Genomic DNA, 18,455 nt, shown 5'->3' with positions numbered 1-18,455 from the left:
TGCATCAGATTCACAGCTGTCCGTGTCCATGCTAGCTGGGCTAACAACAAATGTAGAATCACTGATGTTAGCATTGGATGTGCTCGTGGAAGCAGAACAACTTGTGTCGTCGACAGGTGCAGGTGTAGTACTGCTGGTAGGAGCAGTACTACCAGTAGAGCTGGAATGTGTCTCTATGGACGTGGGCCTTACTTTTTTAAAACCATTTATCCATTTGAGCAAACGGAATGAGCAGCAGCTACATACCGACCGTTAGTGGAATTCCTGCGAGAGAGTAACGGTTAATGTGATTGGATGTTAATCATTTGACTAGGCTACCCGTATTTGACATTGTGTTGTTATATTGCTGAACACTAGACGGTTTAATTGTATTTTTTGCCGAGAAACGAGGCTATTCAGGCGAGAAAAAAACCTCACCCAAATGTACTGTATAGCCCTGTTGGAAAATCGAAACGGACTGTTTTAAAATGTGAAGATTTAAAAACAAAAACAATGTGAAACAAATTTTTTATTTGCCGTACCTACGATGGCATTGCGCATACCCCAGTTTGGGAATACCTGCTCTACAGGATGGCAGTATCTCTCTGTCTCGCTCTCTCTCGTCTCTGTCAAACAACAGACCGTTTACCTCTTGGAGTTGACTTGGAGTACAGCCTTAACTCTCGAGTGTTGTACATTAGACTCATTAAGAGAACTAATTTAACTACATACAGACTAGAGTATAATCTAAAGGCTTTCAGTCTAATTGTGCAACATACACCCATTATCTTCTATTGGAGAGTGTCTGTCTGGTGCTAATCACTTGTCCTTTAAAGACCTTCGCCAATAAGAAAGCTCCTCTCTTGCTGGTTTTAATGGGGAAACTCAAACTGGGAGAGCCAAGCAAGAGTATCACTTCTCGCTAAATGGATGTGCCGAATCACACATTACTGTCAATCATCTCACATCGAGCATAACAGCTGTCTAGGACGCCACATCAGAGCATGACATTTTCCTCTGTTTGAAATTCCACTTGGAAACAAGGATGAAAGGAACTTCAAAAACTTTGAGAGCCTGCGAAAAATCAAACCTCTGCTTATAATGACCATGCAGAAATGTGTCATTGTGTTGTTTTGAGCCTGTGTGATGTTGCAGATGATTGGTCCTTTTGGAAAAAAGAAAAATGAAAGCTATTCTCTGGTTGAATCTACCAGCATGAAAGTGGGGGTGGAAAAAAATGCGGACAACATAAAAGAACATCACGTGCTTCTTACTGCCACGATGAGAAGCATTCTGACTTAATGTCAAGTCTGCGACTGTGTCTGGAGTTGCAGAACAGCAGTCTCTTGTGAGACAGCACCATTTTTAAATGATTTCACCTTTATTTAACTAGGCAAGTCAGTTAAGAACAAATTCTTATTTACAATGATGACCTAGGAACAGTGGGTTAACTGCCTTGTTCAGGGGCAGAATGACATTATTGTATTATTGACTGTATGTTAGTTTATTCCATGTGTAACTCTGTGTTGTTGTTTGTGTCGCACTGCTTTGCTTTATCTTGGCCAGGTCGCAGTTGTAAATGAGAACTTGTCCTCAACCGGCTTACCTGGTTAAATAAAGGTGAAATAAAACATAAATAAAAGGGGCAGAACGACAGACGTTTACCTTGTCAGCTCAGGGATTCGATCTAGCATCCTTTCGGTTACTGGCCCAACGCTCTAACCACTAGGCTACCTGCCTCCCCACTAAAATAAGGCAGGCATACAGTAGACAAATAGATGCGCAGCACTGAGATTTTGACAGTCTAAAAATCTAGGTAGACTGAAGGCTTTTTCCTTGAGTACAATTACTGCTTAATACATTTTATAATAGCAGAAAAGGAACATTGAAACTCCACCACCAAAAACCCTTTCACTTTTAACACTGGCTAATCTTCGCACACCTAGGACCCTAAAATATCTGTTGCATTTTTTCCAAAATTCAGTTCTGTTGAGATTCTGAAGGTTTCCGTTTTTCCGTTTTTAAAAAAGAAAGAAAAACAACAACATTAGATATTCTAAGTACACAATGCTTAAACCACATCAGGAGACAACTCTTGACATTTAGATTGTTGGGTGTAGTTACCCTTTAACTCAAGTGCGCACCAGCTAGAGACTGTTGTTGGGTTAGCAATGTTTCTGTAGCACTCGTGTGATTGCAGAGTTTGAGAAAGATGGAGGAAAATAAAAATCACTGATGCATTTGGTTTATGTCTTATTATTAACTTGGGCAAATTCGTGCATTTTCTATTAAGTTCAATACATTTATTTGATTTCCTAGTAATTTCAAAATGTGTATTTTATATTGTTGAATTAAATATTTGGATTCCGTGATTCCGTCCACAACATAGATTTTATAGGGCCCTACACATGTCAGCGACGATGTGGAAATCTGCTTATGTGGATCAGTGAAAGTGAATGAAGTGGAGTGTGTGCAAGTGTTTCTCCCTGAACTTTGGCAGGGATATGGCAGCAGACGGAAGCGGTTTGTGAGCCATCTGTCCCCCGCTGTCTCACCACAACACCACCACAGTTAATCTGCTTTGTCTCGGTCTCACTGACTAACACTACCGTCACAAAGACACATTCAAAATGGCTAAAAGAAATCTGCATCCAATATTAAACCATGATATTACATCATATTTAATCATTTCATAGAGCAAAACAGCTCAACTGCTCTTAACTAGGCCTAGTCTTAGATAATTACTATATCATGTCTGTGTGAGTTTAGCATACTATCTCAGTGTGTTAGACAGTGACAGAGAGAGAGAGACGGGGGGAGAGTAAGTGGGAGTGGGTGTTAGAGAGCGAGGGGGAGAGGGAGTGGGAGAGAGAGATAGAGAAAGAGAGGGAGTGGGAGAGGGGGGCAGAGAGAGTGAGATAGAAAGCGAGAGGGAGAGAGGGGGGGGGCAGTGGGAGGAAGGGAGGGAGGGACCGACAGAGAGAGACACAGAGAGAGACCGACAGAGAGAGACACAGAGAGACCGAGAGAGAGAGAGAATAGGTACACTGTGAACACAACTGTGCATTGTCCCTGAGCTCTGCTTTTCCTGTGCATCCAGACTACAGATGATTAACTTGTGGTGAACCTCTTCTTTCACCTCTCTTATTGATCTTCTTTATCTGTTCCTTCCTGTAAACTGATCACAAGGACCGTATCCTCCACACCTTCCATATACTTTGCTTTACATGACAATGTAAATGCATAGGCAAGGTTATCAGCCTTTTTTATTAACCTGGGACGGAAATGAGTGCTGGCTGGGACAGAAAGCAACAAAAGTATGATAATGGCTGTCTGTAACAGTTTGCCCCTAAGCTACAAAAAACAATAAGCTTGTGGATGGGAGGGGCACAAAGGTGTAATAACATCATGCCTTCAATTAGGGTAGAAGTCGTTTTTATTTTTAAAATTATGTTTTTTTAAATTTCACCTTTATTTAACCAGGTCGGCCAGTTGAGAACAAGTTCTCATTTACAACTGCGACCTGGCCAAGATAAAGCAAAGCAGTATGACAAAAACAACAACAGAGTTACACATAAACAAACATACAGTCAATAACACAATAGAAAATCTGTATACAGTGTGTGAAAATGAAGTAAGGAGGTAAGGCATTAAATAGGCCATAATGCTAAATTGTAATTATTTCACCACTAACACTGGAGTGAAAGATGTGCAGATGAGGATGTGCAAGTAGAAATACTGGTGTGCAAAAGAGCAGAAAAAAATTAACAACAATATATTTTAAGGGATTCCATCAGCATTGTCCTCATAACAAATATGCATATCATGAGATATATATTTTGATCCATTCCTATGCTATTTTGAGCACGATTTGAACAAAGGTCTTACATACTGTATATGAGAAGACCTTGATTGGTTGGCTGCTCCTGAGCAGCGCAGCAGTCTAAGGCACTGCATCTCAGTGCTAGAAGTGTCACTATAGGCCCTGGTTTGATCCCGGGCTGTATCACAACTGGCCGTGATTGGGAGTCCCATAGGGCAGCGCACAATTGGCCCAGTGTCCTCCGGGTTTGGCCGAGATAGGCCGTCATTGTAAAACAAGAATTTGTTCTTAACTGACTTGCCTAGTTAAATAAAGGTTAAATAAAAAATCAAATAAAAACGACAGCTACAGTCAATCTCCATTGAGGTAACAGTGATGTCTCATCATAGCTACACAAACAATTCCTGGGGTCGGCAGGTCAAGGGGTTGTCAGGTCAAGAAGCTACCAAGCTTCACTCTGATATGTTGAAGAGGATGGACCAAAACGACAATCTATTCCATCTAGTTAGAGAAACCCAATGAGTTGAACAGCACTTCCACAGCCAGACAGTAACAGACCATCAGCTTCAATGGAAACAGCCCTGGTCAGGATGAATCTTCCTGTCTCACATTATTAATGCTCTCTCTGCTGGCTTCATCCGTCTGCCTAATCTGTGTACACCTTGTGTTCAATGTTTCTGCAAATGTGCCAAGTTTAGCTCAGGATACTTGAGATCAAATCGATACAGAGATACAGGAATATAGTCTCTCCTGAATGTTTTGTTTGGCTGTTGTTTTGCAGACCGACAATGCAAAGCGGACCTGATCCACAGTAAAGCGGAGGCTCACATGCTGCTGACTAGCCTATGCCTAATAATGGTGCTAACTAGATGACGTCAGTCACTCGCTTGTCTCTAGCATGGCATAAGACAGGAGTGGAATGTACCATTCTTCAGCCAGAGTAGGGGTCGGTTCTGTGAGACTGCCTACAGTATTTATTAGGATCACTGCCTGCCGTATGTCTATGAGACTGAGTAACATCCTCAACAGGCTACACCCTCTCTCTTTGAGCAGAGATTGCCCCAACATGACCCTGGGAGAGTTCATCCATCCCAGGGAAGTGACTGGTCGCCAATGCTGGAGCTGTGTGTGTGTGTGTTGTGTGTTGCACCCAAAAATCTGAGGGAGCACAAAGTGCGTGAGGGTGGCTGGGCCCCGGTCCGGAAGTTGGAGAATTTTGCATTTTACAAACGCCTCAAACAACTTTTTCCTGCAATCTAGAGCCATAATCATTATGTAAAAACAAACTGTATGTACACTACCAGTCAAAGGTTTGGACACACCTACTCATTCAATGGTTTTCATTTATTTTTTACAATTTTCTACATTGTAGAATAATAGTGAAGACATCAAAAATATGAAATAACACATATGGAATAATGTAGTAACGAAAAAAGCGTTAAACAAATCAAATCAAAATATATTTTATATTTGAGATTCTTCAAAGTAGCCACCCTTTGCCTTGATGACAGCTTTGCACACTCTTGGCATTCTCTCAACCATTCACCTGGAATGCTTTTCCAACAATCTTGAAGGAGTTCCCACATATGCTGAGCACTTGTTGGCTGCTTTTCCTTCACTCTGTGGACCAACTCATCCCAAACCATCTTAATCGGGTTGAGGTAAGGTGATTGTGGAGACCAGGTCATTTGATGCAGCATTCCATCACTCTCCTTCTTGGTCAAATAGCCCTTACACAGTCTGGATGTGTGTTTAAGGTCATTATCCTGTTGAAAAATAAATGATAGTCCCACTAAGCACAAACCAGATGGGATGGCATATAGCTGCAGAATTCTGTGGTACGTGTGCCTTAAATTCTAAATACATCATGGACAGTGTCACCCGCAAAGCACCCCCACACCATCAAACCTCCATCACACCAGCTCATGCTTCACGGTGGGAACCACACATGCGGAGATCATCCGTTCACCTACTCTGGATCTCACAAAGACACTGCGGTTGGAACCAAAAATCGCAAAAAAGTTCAGATTTCCACCAGTCTAATGTCCATTGCTCGTGTTTCTTGGTCCAAGCAAGTCTCTTCTTCTTATTGGTGTCCTTTAGTAGTGGTTTCTTTGCAGCAATTCGACCATGAAGACCTGATTCACGCATTCTCCTCTGAAATGTTGATGTTGAGATGTCTGTTACTTGAACTCTGTGAAGCATTTATTTGGGCTGCAATTTCTGAAACATCTCAAGGATGATCAATGAAAACAGGATGCACCTAAGCTCAATTTCGAGTCTCATAGCAAAGGGTCTGAATACTTATGTAACTAAGGTATAAAAAAAAAATTAAAACATTCAAAACCTGTTTTCACTTTGTCATTATGGGGTATTGTATGTAGATTGATGAGGAAAATGTTTTATTTAATCCATTTTAGAATAATTCAGACCCCTTGACTTTTTCCACATTTTTTTTACGTTACAGCCTTATTCTAGGCCACACACACACACACACACACACACACACACACACACACACACACACACACACACACACACACACACACACACACACACACACACACACACACACACACACACACACACACACACACACACACACACACACGACAAATCTGAGGGGGCACATGCTCCGGTGCCCTCTATGGGTATGATGCCTCTGTACGTGTGTGTGTGCGTATGTGCTTCCATATTGCCTGCTCTGTCTGCTATAGCATGTTACACTGGCAAGGTCGCAGCAGAGAGGGAAGAGTAATGGCCTATAATGAAACACTACCTCACATGTTAATAACAGACAGCCAGCCAAGCATGCAATAGTACAGCTGAAGCACATGAAGCCTATCGTTTGACATCAGGTTTTGTTTTGTCCTTCATATGCCTATATGGGTCTGCTCACCAAATCTACATCATTCGGAAACTAAATGACAATAATTCATACATTTGAACAATCATTGCTAAATCAAGATAGGTACCATAATGCCACTGTCAGAAAAACAGACACTCAAACTGTCAGGTCACGTCTTGTTTTCTACCCCACCCCTATCGCAGCTCACCTTCAAATGTCTCCTATAGGAAATACACACAGCAGCACCCTCGCATACAATCAGCCATTTGCAGCCCCCAGACACATAGTGCTCAAAATGGCAGCCTTCTGGCTAACAACGTTACTAGTTTCATTGGCACTTATGGAGCACGAGGATCATTACCCTGTCATTCAGTTCAGCCTTCATATCTTACATCTTAGGCTATTATTTAATTATTGCCCTGAAAGAATAGGGTCCATTTTGAAATTCATGTAATCAACAAAGTAGGCCAACAGTAATGATCAAAAAGAAACTCCTGGCAGCACGAGGGCTTTAGTGTTTCTTCTACCCTTGGAAACCTGGTTAGTGTTTTAATTTAGAAGGACCTAGGTGATTAAAGCATCTTCAATGCAACCCTTGCTACTGGCCCAGCCATTTGCTTGTCAAGAGCCGTCACAGTCTCAAGATGGCTGACAGCTGACACGGACAGAGTCCGTTCACTCAAATCTCACTGTATGAACGACATCCATACTTACAGTAGTAGTGAATGTTGTCCAAGTCTACGGTTGTTTCTCTCACAGCAAGGTGTCACTCAATATAGGCTACTGTATGATGATGCTATTGATGATGGGAGAGCTATAGCAGTCACAATACAGTCTAACTGTGATGTTCATGTTAAATGAGTGTGTGCCCCTTTAAGACTCATGGGCTAATGGAGAGATAACCAGAGGGAGGAACAGAAAATACAATGTAAGAGTACAGGACAGAATGGAAATAAATGAGCCCAGGGTTCAAATATTCCTCACACTGGATTCCCCTCTCATTACTATGAACAGCTACACCACAGCACCCAAAACAGCACACTCTCAAAGAATGAGCCGAAAATAGCATCCGTGATTGTCATTCTGAGATGATGCACCATCTAGGCCTATATGCTGGAATAGTGAGTGGTTTACTGTAAATGTTACTCCTGGCTATGTGCTTAGTTCAACAAGCTCTCACAGTCTCACATCAGAATTAGAAGTTCATCCATGTTGCTCAAATTTCAAAGTTGTTCCAAATGTCAAATTTCAAGAGTGTTTAAGATTAAGTTTAGGCATTAACTCCAAATGTTTAAGGTTAGGATTAAGTTTATGCATTAACTCCCTAATATTAAGGTTAGGCATTAACTCCGAATGGTTAAGGTAAGGATTAAGGTTTGGGATCGGCTTAAAAAAAATATATATATAAAAAAGTGATATTGCTGGATTTAAACTGGCAACCTTTGGAATCAGAGGCAAATGCTTACGCCCATCCGCCATCCCCAACACCCTAGCACATCTGAAACCTACTTGAAGGTAACAGCACTCACTGCTGCCCCTAGTGGCCGATTTCCATGTCATCTCCCAATGTCCTCAGATATGTACGGGTGTCCAATACTGAATACTCACCTTCTCCTTGTATCAACCTGGTTCCCTTCCTTTATCCGTCTCCCCTCTCTGTATTTCATCCGTTTCTCCCCTCTCTATCCTTTCTCTTGCCAAGTCTTTTCCTTCATGTTCCTCTGCCTCTTTTCACACTCTATACTTGCCCTTGCTATCATTGATTGATTCCTAACACAGACCAGTGAGCTCAGAGGGCATTTGAACTCAAAGACAAAAGATAAATTCTGGTCATTGTAAAGCCAAAGGAACCAAACATCCATCAAGCCTATGGAGACCAGAGAACCAGTCTACACAGGCACTTTGTTTTGAACTACTGTAATGAAAATAAAAGAAAAAAGATGAACCTATACCCTTCCTTAGTAAATACTCAGTAACAGTCATTACTTTGTAGAAAGGATTCTGTACAGTCATTTCACGCATCTATTTCACTGTGTTTCTGCACTTCTTAAATACAACACCATCAAACAATAAGCGCTGACTGTTGACCAGAGGCTCTGTAGCATCTGTTGAAAGTGCTGGTATTGAATAATTCAGCATCAAACATGAATTAGCCTGAGTGCTTTGCTTTCTCTATCTCTCTCTCTCTGGCAGATGCTGTTCCCACACAACTGATGAGGCTTGGACTGGGGCTCTGTCTAAATTTGTTCAGCCCCGCTGGTCATTGTACTGTGAGAATGAGTGTGCGCGCGTGTGCATAGTAAGGACTCAAACACTGCAGTCACCACAGGCTCATTTCACTGATATATGACATAAGGAAGAACACTTTATACACAACAATGGTAATACCATTCCCACCTTGAAGCCATAATCAACCTTTCCCTAACAGTAAATCCTTTTTATTTGATTGAACTTTTATTGATACAGGGTGGGTCCCCAACGAGACCAGGGTCTCATTTGCAAAGGAGCCCTGTGAACACGAGCATACAATAAAGAATATCAATACAGAAAATACAACAAGATTCACCAAAACAAACAACTCTCACATATCACCTCCTTTGACCTCCACCTAAACTGTCCAATGGAGACCAGCGAGTCTGATTTCAAGGTGGCCTGAAGTCTATTCAATCATTTTTTCCCCAGGTCAGTGGGGACCCGCGGAACCTCCAGAAGCAGCTCGTCCAGAGAGCTGGACTGAAAATGTCTGGATCTCCAGTTAATAGTTGAGCTGAGGTAGTGGGGGGATTCTCTGAAGAACTGCTTAATATACACAAAGCAGATAAATGCTAGGCCCTTATGGTAGTCAGAGACTTCTAGCCAACAGAACTATGCAAAATGCAGCGATGTTTATGTTGTCCCCAGTGATAAAAAACACAGTGCTGCGTGAATCTAAACGTTTTAAAGCAGATGGCACTAGAACCAATTGCAAGATGCCTGATCTTGGCCTATTTCAGACAATCTATGAACAAGTAAGAAGTGGTCAACCGTATCAAAAGCCTTCGACAGGTCAATAAGTAAGGAAACACAATGATTTTTATGGTCTAAACAACATAGACAAGCGTAGCTGCTGGAAAAGTGCTAAAACCAGATTGGTGCTCATTAAAACAGAATGAGAAGTTTAAACGTTGTAATCTGAGCATTGGCCAGGGACTCTACACTACAGCACAGAAGAGCACAGTGTAGTTCTGTGGTCAGTGTTATCTGCTGATCGACAAAACCCACTGCTTTTCTCTTTCTCCACCTATCGCTGTACTCTCATGTGACACATATTCTAGAAATGTTACAATTTCCATGCCGGATCAAATTACTCCGCTACAAAGACACTGTCCATTCCATGCTCAATTGTATCCAAGAGAAAACGTGATTTATTCCCTGAGGGGGTTGTCGTCCACAAAATGCAGCTTTTGTCCATGCAGGAATACAGAAGTTTGTGTCTGAGACAAACTCAAAACCAGGTAATGATATAGCCTAAAAATGTCCAATCAATTGAGGCAGTCTGGTGAAGAGCAGGGCATGATAGATGTAAAGCAGAATGGACCCAGCTCTCTATTCAACATGACTATCAAGGACCAACGAATAAGGTGGTACAAATAGATACAAAAATAAACATCTATGAATAGGATGGACCTTTAAAGCTGTCAAATGCTAGGAGGAACTAGGATCACAGAATCAAATTGAAAAGCAATCTCTTCATATGTAAAATAGAAACAAAAACGAACCAAATAAATACTGAAATATTGGATGCCATTGTGTGAGACATCCTGAGTGTTGTGCAACACAAACACCTGGGAGTAATAGATAAGGAGGTAGCTGGAAGGACAGAATGCATTTTTCTCTAAGCATGAAAGTCTCTGATCCCCCCCCCAGAGGGAGCTGACTGTGGAGGAGTGTCTGCTCTATGATTATCATCGATCTGCCCTCAACACAACCCATTTCCAGCCCCGGTCAGGACACAGGGTCAGGCTCCGACTGGCTGACTCTGCCCACAAATAGAGGCCTTTTCTGGTGACCAAGGACACCAAGAGTGGGTGGTAGAACCAGGGTTTTAGAAGCACAAGGTCAAATGATCAAATATAGGTCTAGAGTCTAAATAATGTTCAAATGATACAAAAGATAGTGAAAATATTTAGTGATTTTTGTCATCAGCTTGCATGGCTCTAACACAGACGGCTAGTCAAGTATTATGGTGCGAGTGCAATTTTTTTTTCTCCCTCCGCCTTGTGGTACAACAGATCAATTGAGAAGCCAATTATGCTATAACACATGAAATATGTAAAGGAAAACCTACAAGACAAAGACAGTCAAGACAGTCTTGCTTTAGTAGTGCTACTGATGGGATACTGGCAGGTGGTTAGCTACAAATGAAGCTGAGGTAGACAGAGGCCAGATGGGGGTAGGGTGTGTGTGGGGAGGGAGGGAAGGTAGGGTAGGTAGGGTATGTGTGGGGAAGGAGGGTGTGTTTTGGGAGGGTATGTGTGGGGAGGGTAGGGTGTGTGTGGGGAGGGAGGGAAGGTACGGTATGTGTGGGGAGGGAGAGAGGGTAGGGTGTGTGTGGGGAGGGAAGGTAGGGTGTATGTGGGAAGGGAAGGTAGGGTGTGTGTGGGGAGGGAAGGTAGGGTGTGTGGGGGGAGGGAGGGTAGGGTGTGTGTGGGGAGGGAGTGTGTGTGGGGAGGGGGTGGATAGAGTTGCCTCTACCAATGCAGGCACATAGAATGTGTCCCATGGGTTAGAATACTGATGTGAGGGACAGTATAACTACAACAGGAGGGGTTATTAGAGAGGTGAGGGTATGGGACTATCATGTTCTGTACACACATACATAGACACGGACAAACACACACACACGCACAAGCACACACACACAATAGAGCGGAGGGGTTTGGCTGGAGAGTGAGGGGGATGGGGGGAGCATGGTCGAGGGCATTTGTGTGTTTGGGGCTGGGCCAGCATGTTTAGCAGCCTGATGGAGGAGGCCTTGATGCACCATGGGGGATTAATGCTTGTAATGATGGTGGGGCGGGGGAAGAAAGGGAAACTTACAACACAAGCATCGGTGCACATGCCCTGCTTCTATCGTTGGTGGGTGCTGATGAATGGCCCCAAGATCTGGGATTTTACTTTCTGTATGTGTGTGTGTGTGTGTGTGTGTGTGTGTGTGTGTGTGTGTGTGTGTGTGTGTGTGTGTGTGTGTGTGTGTGTGTGTGTGTGTGTGTGTGTGTGTGTGTGTGTGTGTGTGTGTGTGTGTGTATGGAGGACAGTCCTTGTAAGAGAGAAGACAAGAGGGGGTTTCAGGGCGAGTGGAGAAAGGGGGGTTGGGGGACCCGTGCCGGGAAGCGCAGGCAGACAGGCTGTGGGGGAGGTGGGTTTAGCTGGTAGATACTGTTGATGGGGGTTCATCACTGAATTAATGTGTGTGTGTGTGTGCGTGCGTGTGAGTGTGGTGTGTGGGAGCTCAACTCTTCAAATGCAGAACATCCTTATGGTACTTCAGCAGCCCCCTCCTAATACCTGCCTCCAGCTCTTTACTCCCCATTTCTAGTCATTTCCTCTACCCCATTTTCTACTCTCCTCAGTTCACTACCGCACCAGTACTTCTCTTTGCTTCACCTCTTCCTCATTCCTCATCTTTTCACCTTTCCATTCTTCTCCTGTCCTGCCTTTTCATCTCCTCAGCCATCCCTCCTTTCTTGCCCCTATCATGTCCGACCCTGGGCACATCATGTCCGACCCTGGACACATCATTAAAGGATTATGCCAAGACTTCATGTTTGTATTTTCCCTCTTCAGAGAAAATGTCAGGAAGCTGATGTCTTAATAAATTACAAGAAAAAAAGACAAGATGGAGAATCTTGCAGTTGAAGCTCTCTCGTGTAGACAGAAATCTGCTACAGCTCATACCAGACTTACATCAGAGATCCAGAGTTTATGTGCACACAGTATCAGCATCTCCTACTCAATACAGCCTCTACGAGACAGAGGCAGCCTCTACAAGACAGAGTGATGACAGCAGAAACAGAATAACAACGTACCACGGAGCAGAGAGAAGAGAAAATAAGAAAGAAGAGGACGCCAATCACCTTCAAATGACCTTAAGGCCTAGTAACATCGCGCTCTCCCTCTCTCTCACTGTCCATCTCCGAGGCAAGACCCAGAACATGGCGGATTTTTATAACAACATGAAAGCCACACAATAGACCATTTTTTATGGTAACATATTCTGTGTTCTATTCCACTACACCAGAACCAATTCTAGTCACTTCCAATCTCGAGTGTACCACAGAGAATACATGGGTTATGGCGTACCATCCCAGTAGGACAAACACACTGGTGTAGATCCAGTTACATCTTTACTGGTAAATCACCCCAGCACTCAGCTCTCCAGGACCCCTCAGACGACTGAGCCGCTCGATCGATAATTAAAATGATCCCTATTACAGCGTCTCACAGGCCCCTTGGAGACGGAATATATTGCAGTGAGATAGATAGCCATATGCAGAATAGGGTGATGTATTGTAGATTGAAGGATTGAGGAACAGCATTTCAAGGACCATGGGTAACAGTCTACTGTTCGCTGTAAAGAAATGGCTAAAGGACTTTGGAGGTGTCAGCATATTGAATGCAACTGAACAAAAGCAATCAATGATGAGATCAAATAAAGGGGTTCCTTCGTTTTAACCAGAATTGTTGAAGTACACTAGCACAGTAGACACTTTCTGAAAAGCAGAGCTGGACAGAGGTGTGTGTGCCTGTGGGGCAGTTTCAGTTTAGCATTTCAGTTTGATGAGTGGCCTGCCCATTTGACTGATGAGGGCTTTCTCTTGGTCACAATTGCCCCCCTGGGACTGGTCCTCGATCAGCCACAACACACACAGCAATTCTCCATAGCGGGTTAAGGATGGACCATTCTCTCTCTCTCCACATATTATAGTCTCTTGTGGGAGGGGGAGGGGGACAGAGAGGAATGAATGCTCGTTCTGCCTTTGTTTCGCTTGTTCCAGAACAGAGAGAAATGTGTGCGAGTAAAGGCATCAGCATGCTTCAGTTTGTACTGAATAGTACTTTGTCCATTTTGAGACGCCGTAGACAGAAAATAGTTTCAATTAATCTAAAATAACTCAAGAAATCTGTCACGCCCTGATCGGTTTCACCTGTCCTTGTGCTTGTCTCCACCCCTCTCCAGATGTCACCCATCTTCCCAATTATCCCCTGTGTATTTTTACATGTGTTCTCTGTCTGTTTGTTGCCAGTTCGTCTTGTTTGTTCAAGCTTACCAGCATTTTTCCTGTCAGCACCTATCGTTTCACAGCCTCTCTTTACTAGTCCTCCCGGTTTTGACCTTTGCCTGTCCTTAGCCTGTCTGCCGTCCTGTACCTTTGCTCCACCTCTGGATTACTGAACCCTGCCTGTCCCTGACCCTGAGTCCGCCGGCCGTCCTGTACCTTTTCCTTACCCTGCATTTCCGACCCCTGCCTGCCTTGACCTGTCTTTGCCTGCCCCGTTTGCTACAATAAGCAGTGTTACTTTGACAGTCTGCATCTGGGTCTTACCTTGATACCTGATAGAGAGACAGAGAGGATTGGAGACTCCCATTTTGTGAGCTACACGTGCTGAGTCTGGTAAGAAGAGGATGAGTGCCTCCAGTCGTCCCTCAAGACTGCTTCCTCCTCTCCTTCTCCTCTCTAACACCTACAGCAGTCTCTTCTTACTACTGTTGCTGTAGCCAAGCTCTTAGGGAATCCGCAAGCTTTTTGCTATGTCTCAGAGATAATAACAATTTAAGTAAAGGTGGTATGATAACCTGTATGATAAGGAAACGGTGACCCCTCTCCTACCTCCTTAGCTCCTAGTGCCAGCTTTGGGCTTGAATACCCTGACCTCTCCCCTGATCCCCCTCACTGTGTGTCAGTAGGAGGTGTTATTTCCACTGGCAAGCTACTATACCTCCATGCACAGCAGCTCCTTCTGGGGTGAGGAAGGTTAGTGGTCCCCTCCGCCAAAAGCAATCCTCCAGACACCTCCACTCCATTAGGCCCGTACAGCACTGAGTGAAGGCTGATAAGAGAGGCAGACGGGCTCCTCAGTCAGCAATATTCCTCTATCTCACCAACTCTCTCACTACTCCTTTCTCTCTCTCCTAATCTTTCTCTCGCTCCTTCTCTTTTTCTCTCTCCGCCACTCTTTCCTTCTTTTTCTCTCTCCCATCAGGTATTGTTGGAGGGCCACCAGACAGTAGTAAATGATGCAGGCCAAGCTCAGCCAAGCCCATCAGGTACTTAAGCAATAAGGAACAAGAGGGTGTGGTATAGCCAATATAACCACGACTAAGCGAGGTTATATTGCACGGCGCAACGCAGAGTGCCTGGATACAGCTATTAGCCATGGTATATTGGCCATATACCACAAACTCCCGAGGTGCCTTATTGCGATTATAAACTGGTAACCAATGTAATCAGAGCAGTAAAAATACATGTTTTGTCATACCCGTGGTATACTGTCTGATATACCATGGCTGTCAGCCAATCAGCATTCAGGGCTCGAACCAACCAGTTTATAATGTAGAATAGAACAGGATCTGAGATAGACTGGCTAATACTGTAGTGTAGAAAAGCAAATACTGTAGTGTAGAAAAGCAAAGGTTTGAGGGTCCTGTGCGTTTGTTATGAGGGTCCTGTGTGTTTGTTATGAGGGTCCTGTGTGTCTCAGTTGGTAGAGCATGGAGCTTACAATGCCAGGGTTGTGGGTTTGATTCTCACAGGGGACCAGTACAAAAAATGAAAAATATATTGCACTCACTACTGTATAAGAGTGTCTGCTAAATTACTAAAGTACAATTATAAAATTACATGTGCATTAAACACATTTCCATTTCTACCTAGCAACAAAAGGAGCATGTGAGGTGTCTGTGCATTTCTTTGTGAGAGAGGGAGGGAGGAAGAAGCATGAGGACAGGAGGAAGGACACAGCTCAGAGGAGAAAGGGGAAACTGATTATCTGAATGGAGCGTGCTATACTTGCAGGCAATCAATAAATGGAGAAGAGCTCCCTCAGCCCGACATGAAATATGAGTCTCTATAATAATAATAATAATAATAATAATAATAATATCCCTCATGAACGCCAGGAACACACGCACAAAGATAATGTACACAATCAAGTAAATTAAATCAGTCACCTTTAAGGTTTTTGTTCAAAAATAATATTTTCATAGATGTAAAAAATACATTGTCAATGATGGGGTCAAATAACAATCTATTGTGCATAAATAGAAGCAAAGACAATAAATGTCAGTTCTATTGAATAGATCTCATGGGTGAAATAATTGCATCCAGTAAACATCAAGCAGTGGATGCTTTACGTCCAGCAAGACATTCTCTCGATATTTATGACTTCAACCTATTTGTCCAGCAAAACCAGAACTATGTGCATATAGCAGATAAAAGAGCAAGCATTAACCCACATGTATTCTCCTCCATCATATGGAAAGCTTTTCCATCAATAAATAACAGAAATATGCATTATATATGGACGTCTGTGTATCCAGCTGCACACAGATGCTCTCGACTGGACCACAACATAACCACATGCCAGGAACAGTACAGAACTCTTTGGATCACTAATGAACCAGGAGTAGTTTGGATCAGTACCATACCCCTGTCCATTTGATAAGCTGTAAGATCAAGGCTTTTGAATCCGCACACTGAGAGATGTTGATTTTGGAGTACAACAGTGGCGGTGATGCTGTAGTATTTGGGGGAGCCCCGTGTTTAGCTGTAGATTAGACAATAGTGTTAGATAGCATAAGTGCCAGATGCCAAGTACGACCTTACCACTACGCACCACGAACAAGGCCCCAGGCTGATGCTTAACTAACAGGTGAAATTCAACAAGGTTACGTGCACGTGAGCGCACACACACTACATTGAATGCATGGCAGCTTAGTGACATGAGAGAATTCTGTGTGTGTGTGCTGCCCATATGAACACAATGGGGATGTGGCTGAGCAGGGAGTCTCGCTCCAGTGAAAGTACCTTTCTCTTTTGTTCCCGGGACGCTAGTTTCTTAATTCTCCTTTTCTTTTCTTTCTCATCCTCGATAGCATTGACATCCACGTCCCGGTTCTTCTTCAATGCGGAGGCTGCGTGAGCCATGGCGGAATACAAAAAAACGGTAGAAATCCCAGGGAAGTGGAAGCCAACGATCTCAGAGAAAAAGATAAGGAAAGGGAAAAAGAGTTCCGTCCTGCTGACGAGAAGAGTGTCGGAGGATAAGGGTAGGCAGGAGAAATGATGAGGAAACGTCTCCTCCTGTTTCTGTGTCAACCTCAGTCAGTGTAGAATCCAGGAGCAAGAGAGCCACGAGCATCACCAGGCACAGAGGTGGAGAGAAGAGAAACGGTTACTACGGTAACCACGCTCTGTTTCTAGCCGTCCTCTTCAGGTTCCCCTCCTGGTCCATGGCGGTACCTGGGCCGGTGCTCCGCGTGGATCTGTCTGTGTGTGTGTGTGTGTGTGTATGTGTGTGTGTGTGAGAGAGAGAGAGAGAGAGAGAGAGAGAGAGAGAGAGAGAGTGTAAGTGAGTGTCTGTGTGTATGAATGGTGTGAGGGAGCCAGCTGGGGTAGGAAGGGAGGGGGGGATAGAGGGAATGTGAGGGATCGTACGGCTATAAGTGTGTGTGTGTGTGTGTGTGTACTTCTCCCCCACCCACCAGCTGGAAGTGCCCAAGTGAGAGATGGGATAGGGGAGAAAGTGTAGAGGACGGACTGAAGGGGGAGGTTGGATGGTGCTGATGGTAATTTTCTGTATCTCTCTCACACACTCTCACACAGGTGGGAAGGGAAGAGGCAAAATACCTATCCATCCTTTTTTTCTATAAAATCTGTTAATGTACAACAGACGGCTGATCCTATAACTTTGGAATACTAATTGCTGACTGTGTCTATTAAAGAATGACAACTTCCATTGGGTCATACATTATGAAAAAAACTAGAAAAGGTCCCGCTGAGTACTGACACAATAATGCTAATGTTGAGAGGAAACTGACATACTAATACTAATTCTGAGAGGAAACTGACATACTAATGCTGAGAGGAAACTGACATACTAATGCTGAGAGAAAACTGACATACTAATTCTGAGAGGAAACTGACATACTAATGCTGAGAGGAAACTGACATACTAATGCTGATAGGAAACTGACAGGCTAATGCTGAGAGGAAACTGACATACTAATGCTAATACTGAGAGGAAACTGACATACTAATGCTAATGCTGAGAGGAAACTGACAGACTAATGCTGAGAGGAAACTGACATACTAATGCTAATGCTGAGAGGAAACTGACATACTAATGCTGAGAGGAAACTGACATACTAATGCTGAGAGAAAACTGACATACTAATGCTGAGAGGAGACTGACAGACTAATTCTGAGAGGAAACTGACATACTAATACTAATGCTGAGAGGAAACGGACATAATAATGCTGAGAGGAAACTGAAATACCAATGCTAATGCTGAGAGGAAACTGACATACTAATGCTAACGCTGAGAGGAAACTGACATACTAATGTTAATGCTGAGAGGAAACTGACACTCTAACACCCTGACTACAATGCTCATGTCGCGTGCGTGAGCATTGCAAATTAAATGTAGAAATCTATATTATTCAATTATTGCACCCACACTGGTCTGCGCTAAAATAGAAGTCAGTTCTATTTGTGACACAGATCGCTGTGCAAGTCCTGCCTCTCCCATCTCCCTATTGGTTT

At 43.5% G+C, this 18,455-nt stretch overlaps 1 protein-coding gene across 6 annotated transcripts in view; it reads right to left on the bottom strand.

The window, feature by feature from the left end:
- The window catches only part of LOC124041196 (ankyrin-3-like), a 121,879-nt gene extending 104,770 nt beyond the window's left edge, over nt 1-17,109 (bottom strand). The window contains exon 1 of one of the 6 annotated variants that reach the window (XM_046358471.1): nt 16,718-17,109. In XM_046358471.1, the coding sequence (XP_046214427.1) occupies nt 16,718-16,837 (120 nt within the window). In that variant the 5' untranslated portion in view covers nt 16,838-17,109. The remainder of the gene's footprint in view (nt 1-16,717) is intronic. The other 5 variants (XM_046358475.1, XM_046358473.1, XM_046358476.1 and 2 more) reach the window with 5 other exon arrangements.
- Nucleotides 17,110-18,455: the final 1,346 nt, after the last annotated feature.

The sequence above is a fragment of the Oncorhynchus gorbuscha genome, linkage group LG08, assembly GCF_021184085.1.
Source record: "Oncorhynchus gorbuscha isolate QuinsamMale2020 ecotype Even-year linkage group LG08, OgorEven_v1.0, whole genome shotgun sequence".
Lineage (NCBI taxonomy): Eukaryota > Metazoa > Chordata > Actinopteri > Salmoniformes > Salmonidae > Oncorhynchus > Oncorhynchus gorbuscha.
This window is presented reverse-complemented; position numbering and strand designations above follow the sequence as displayed.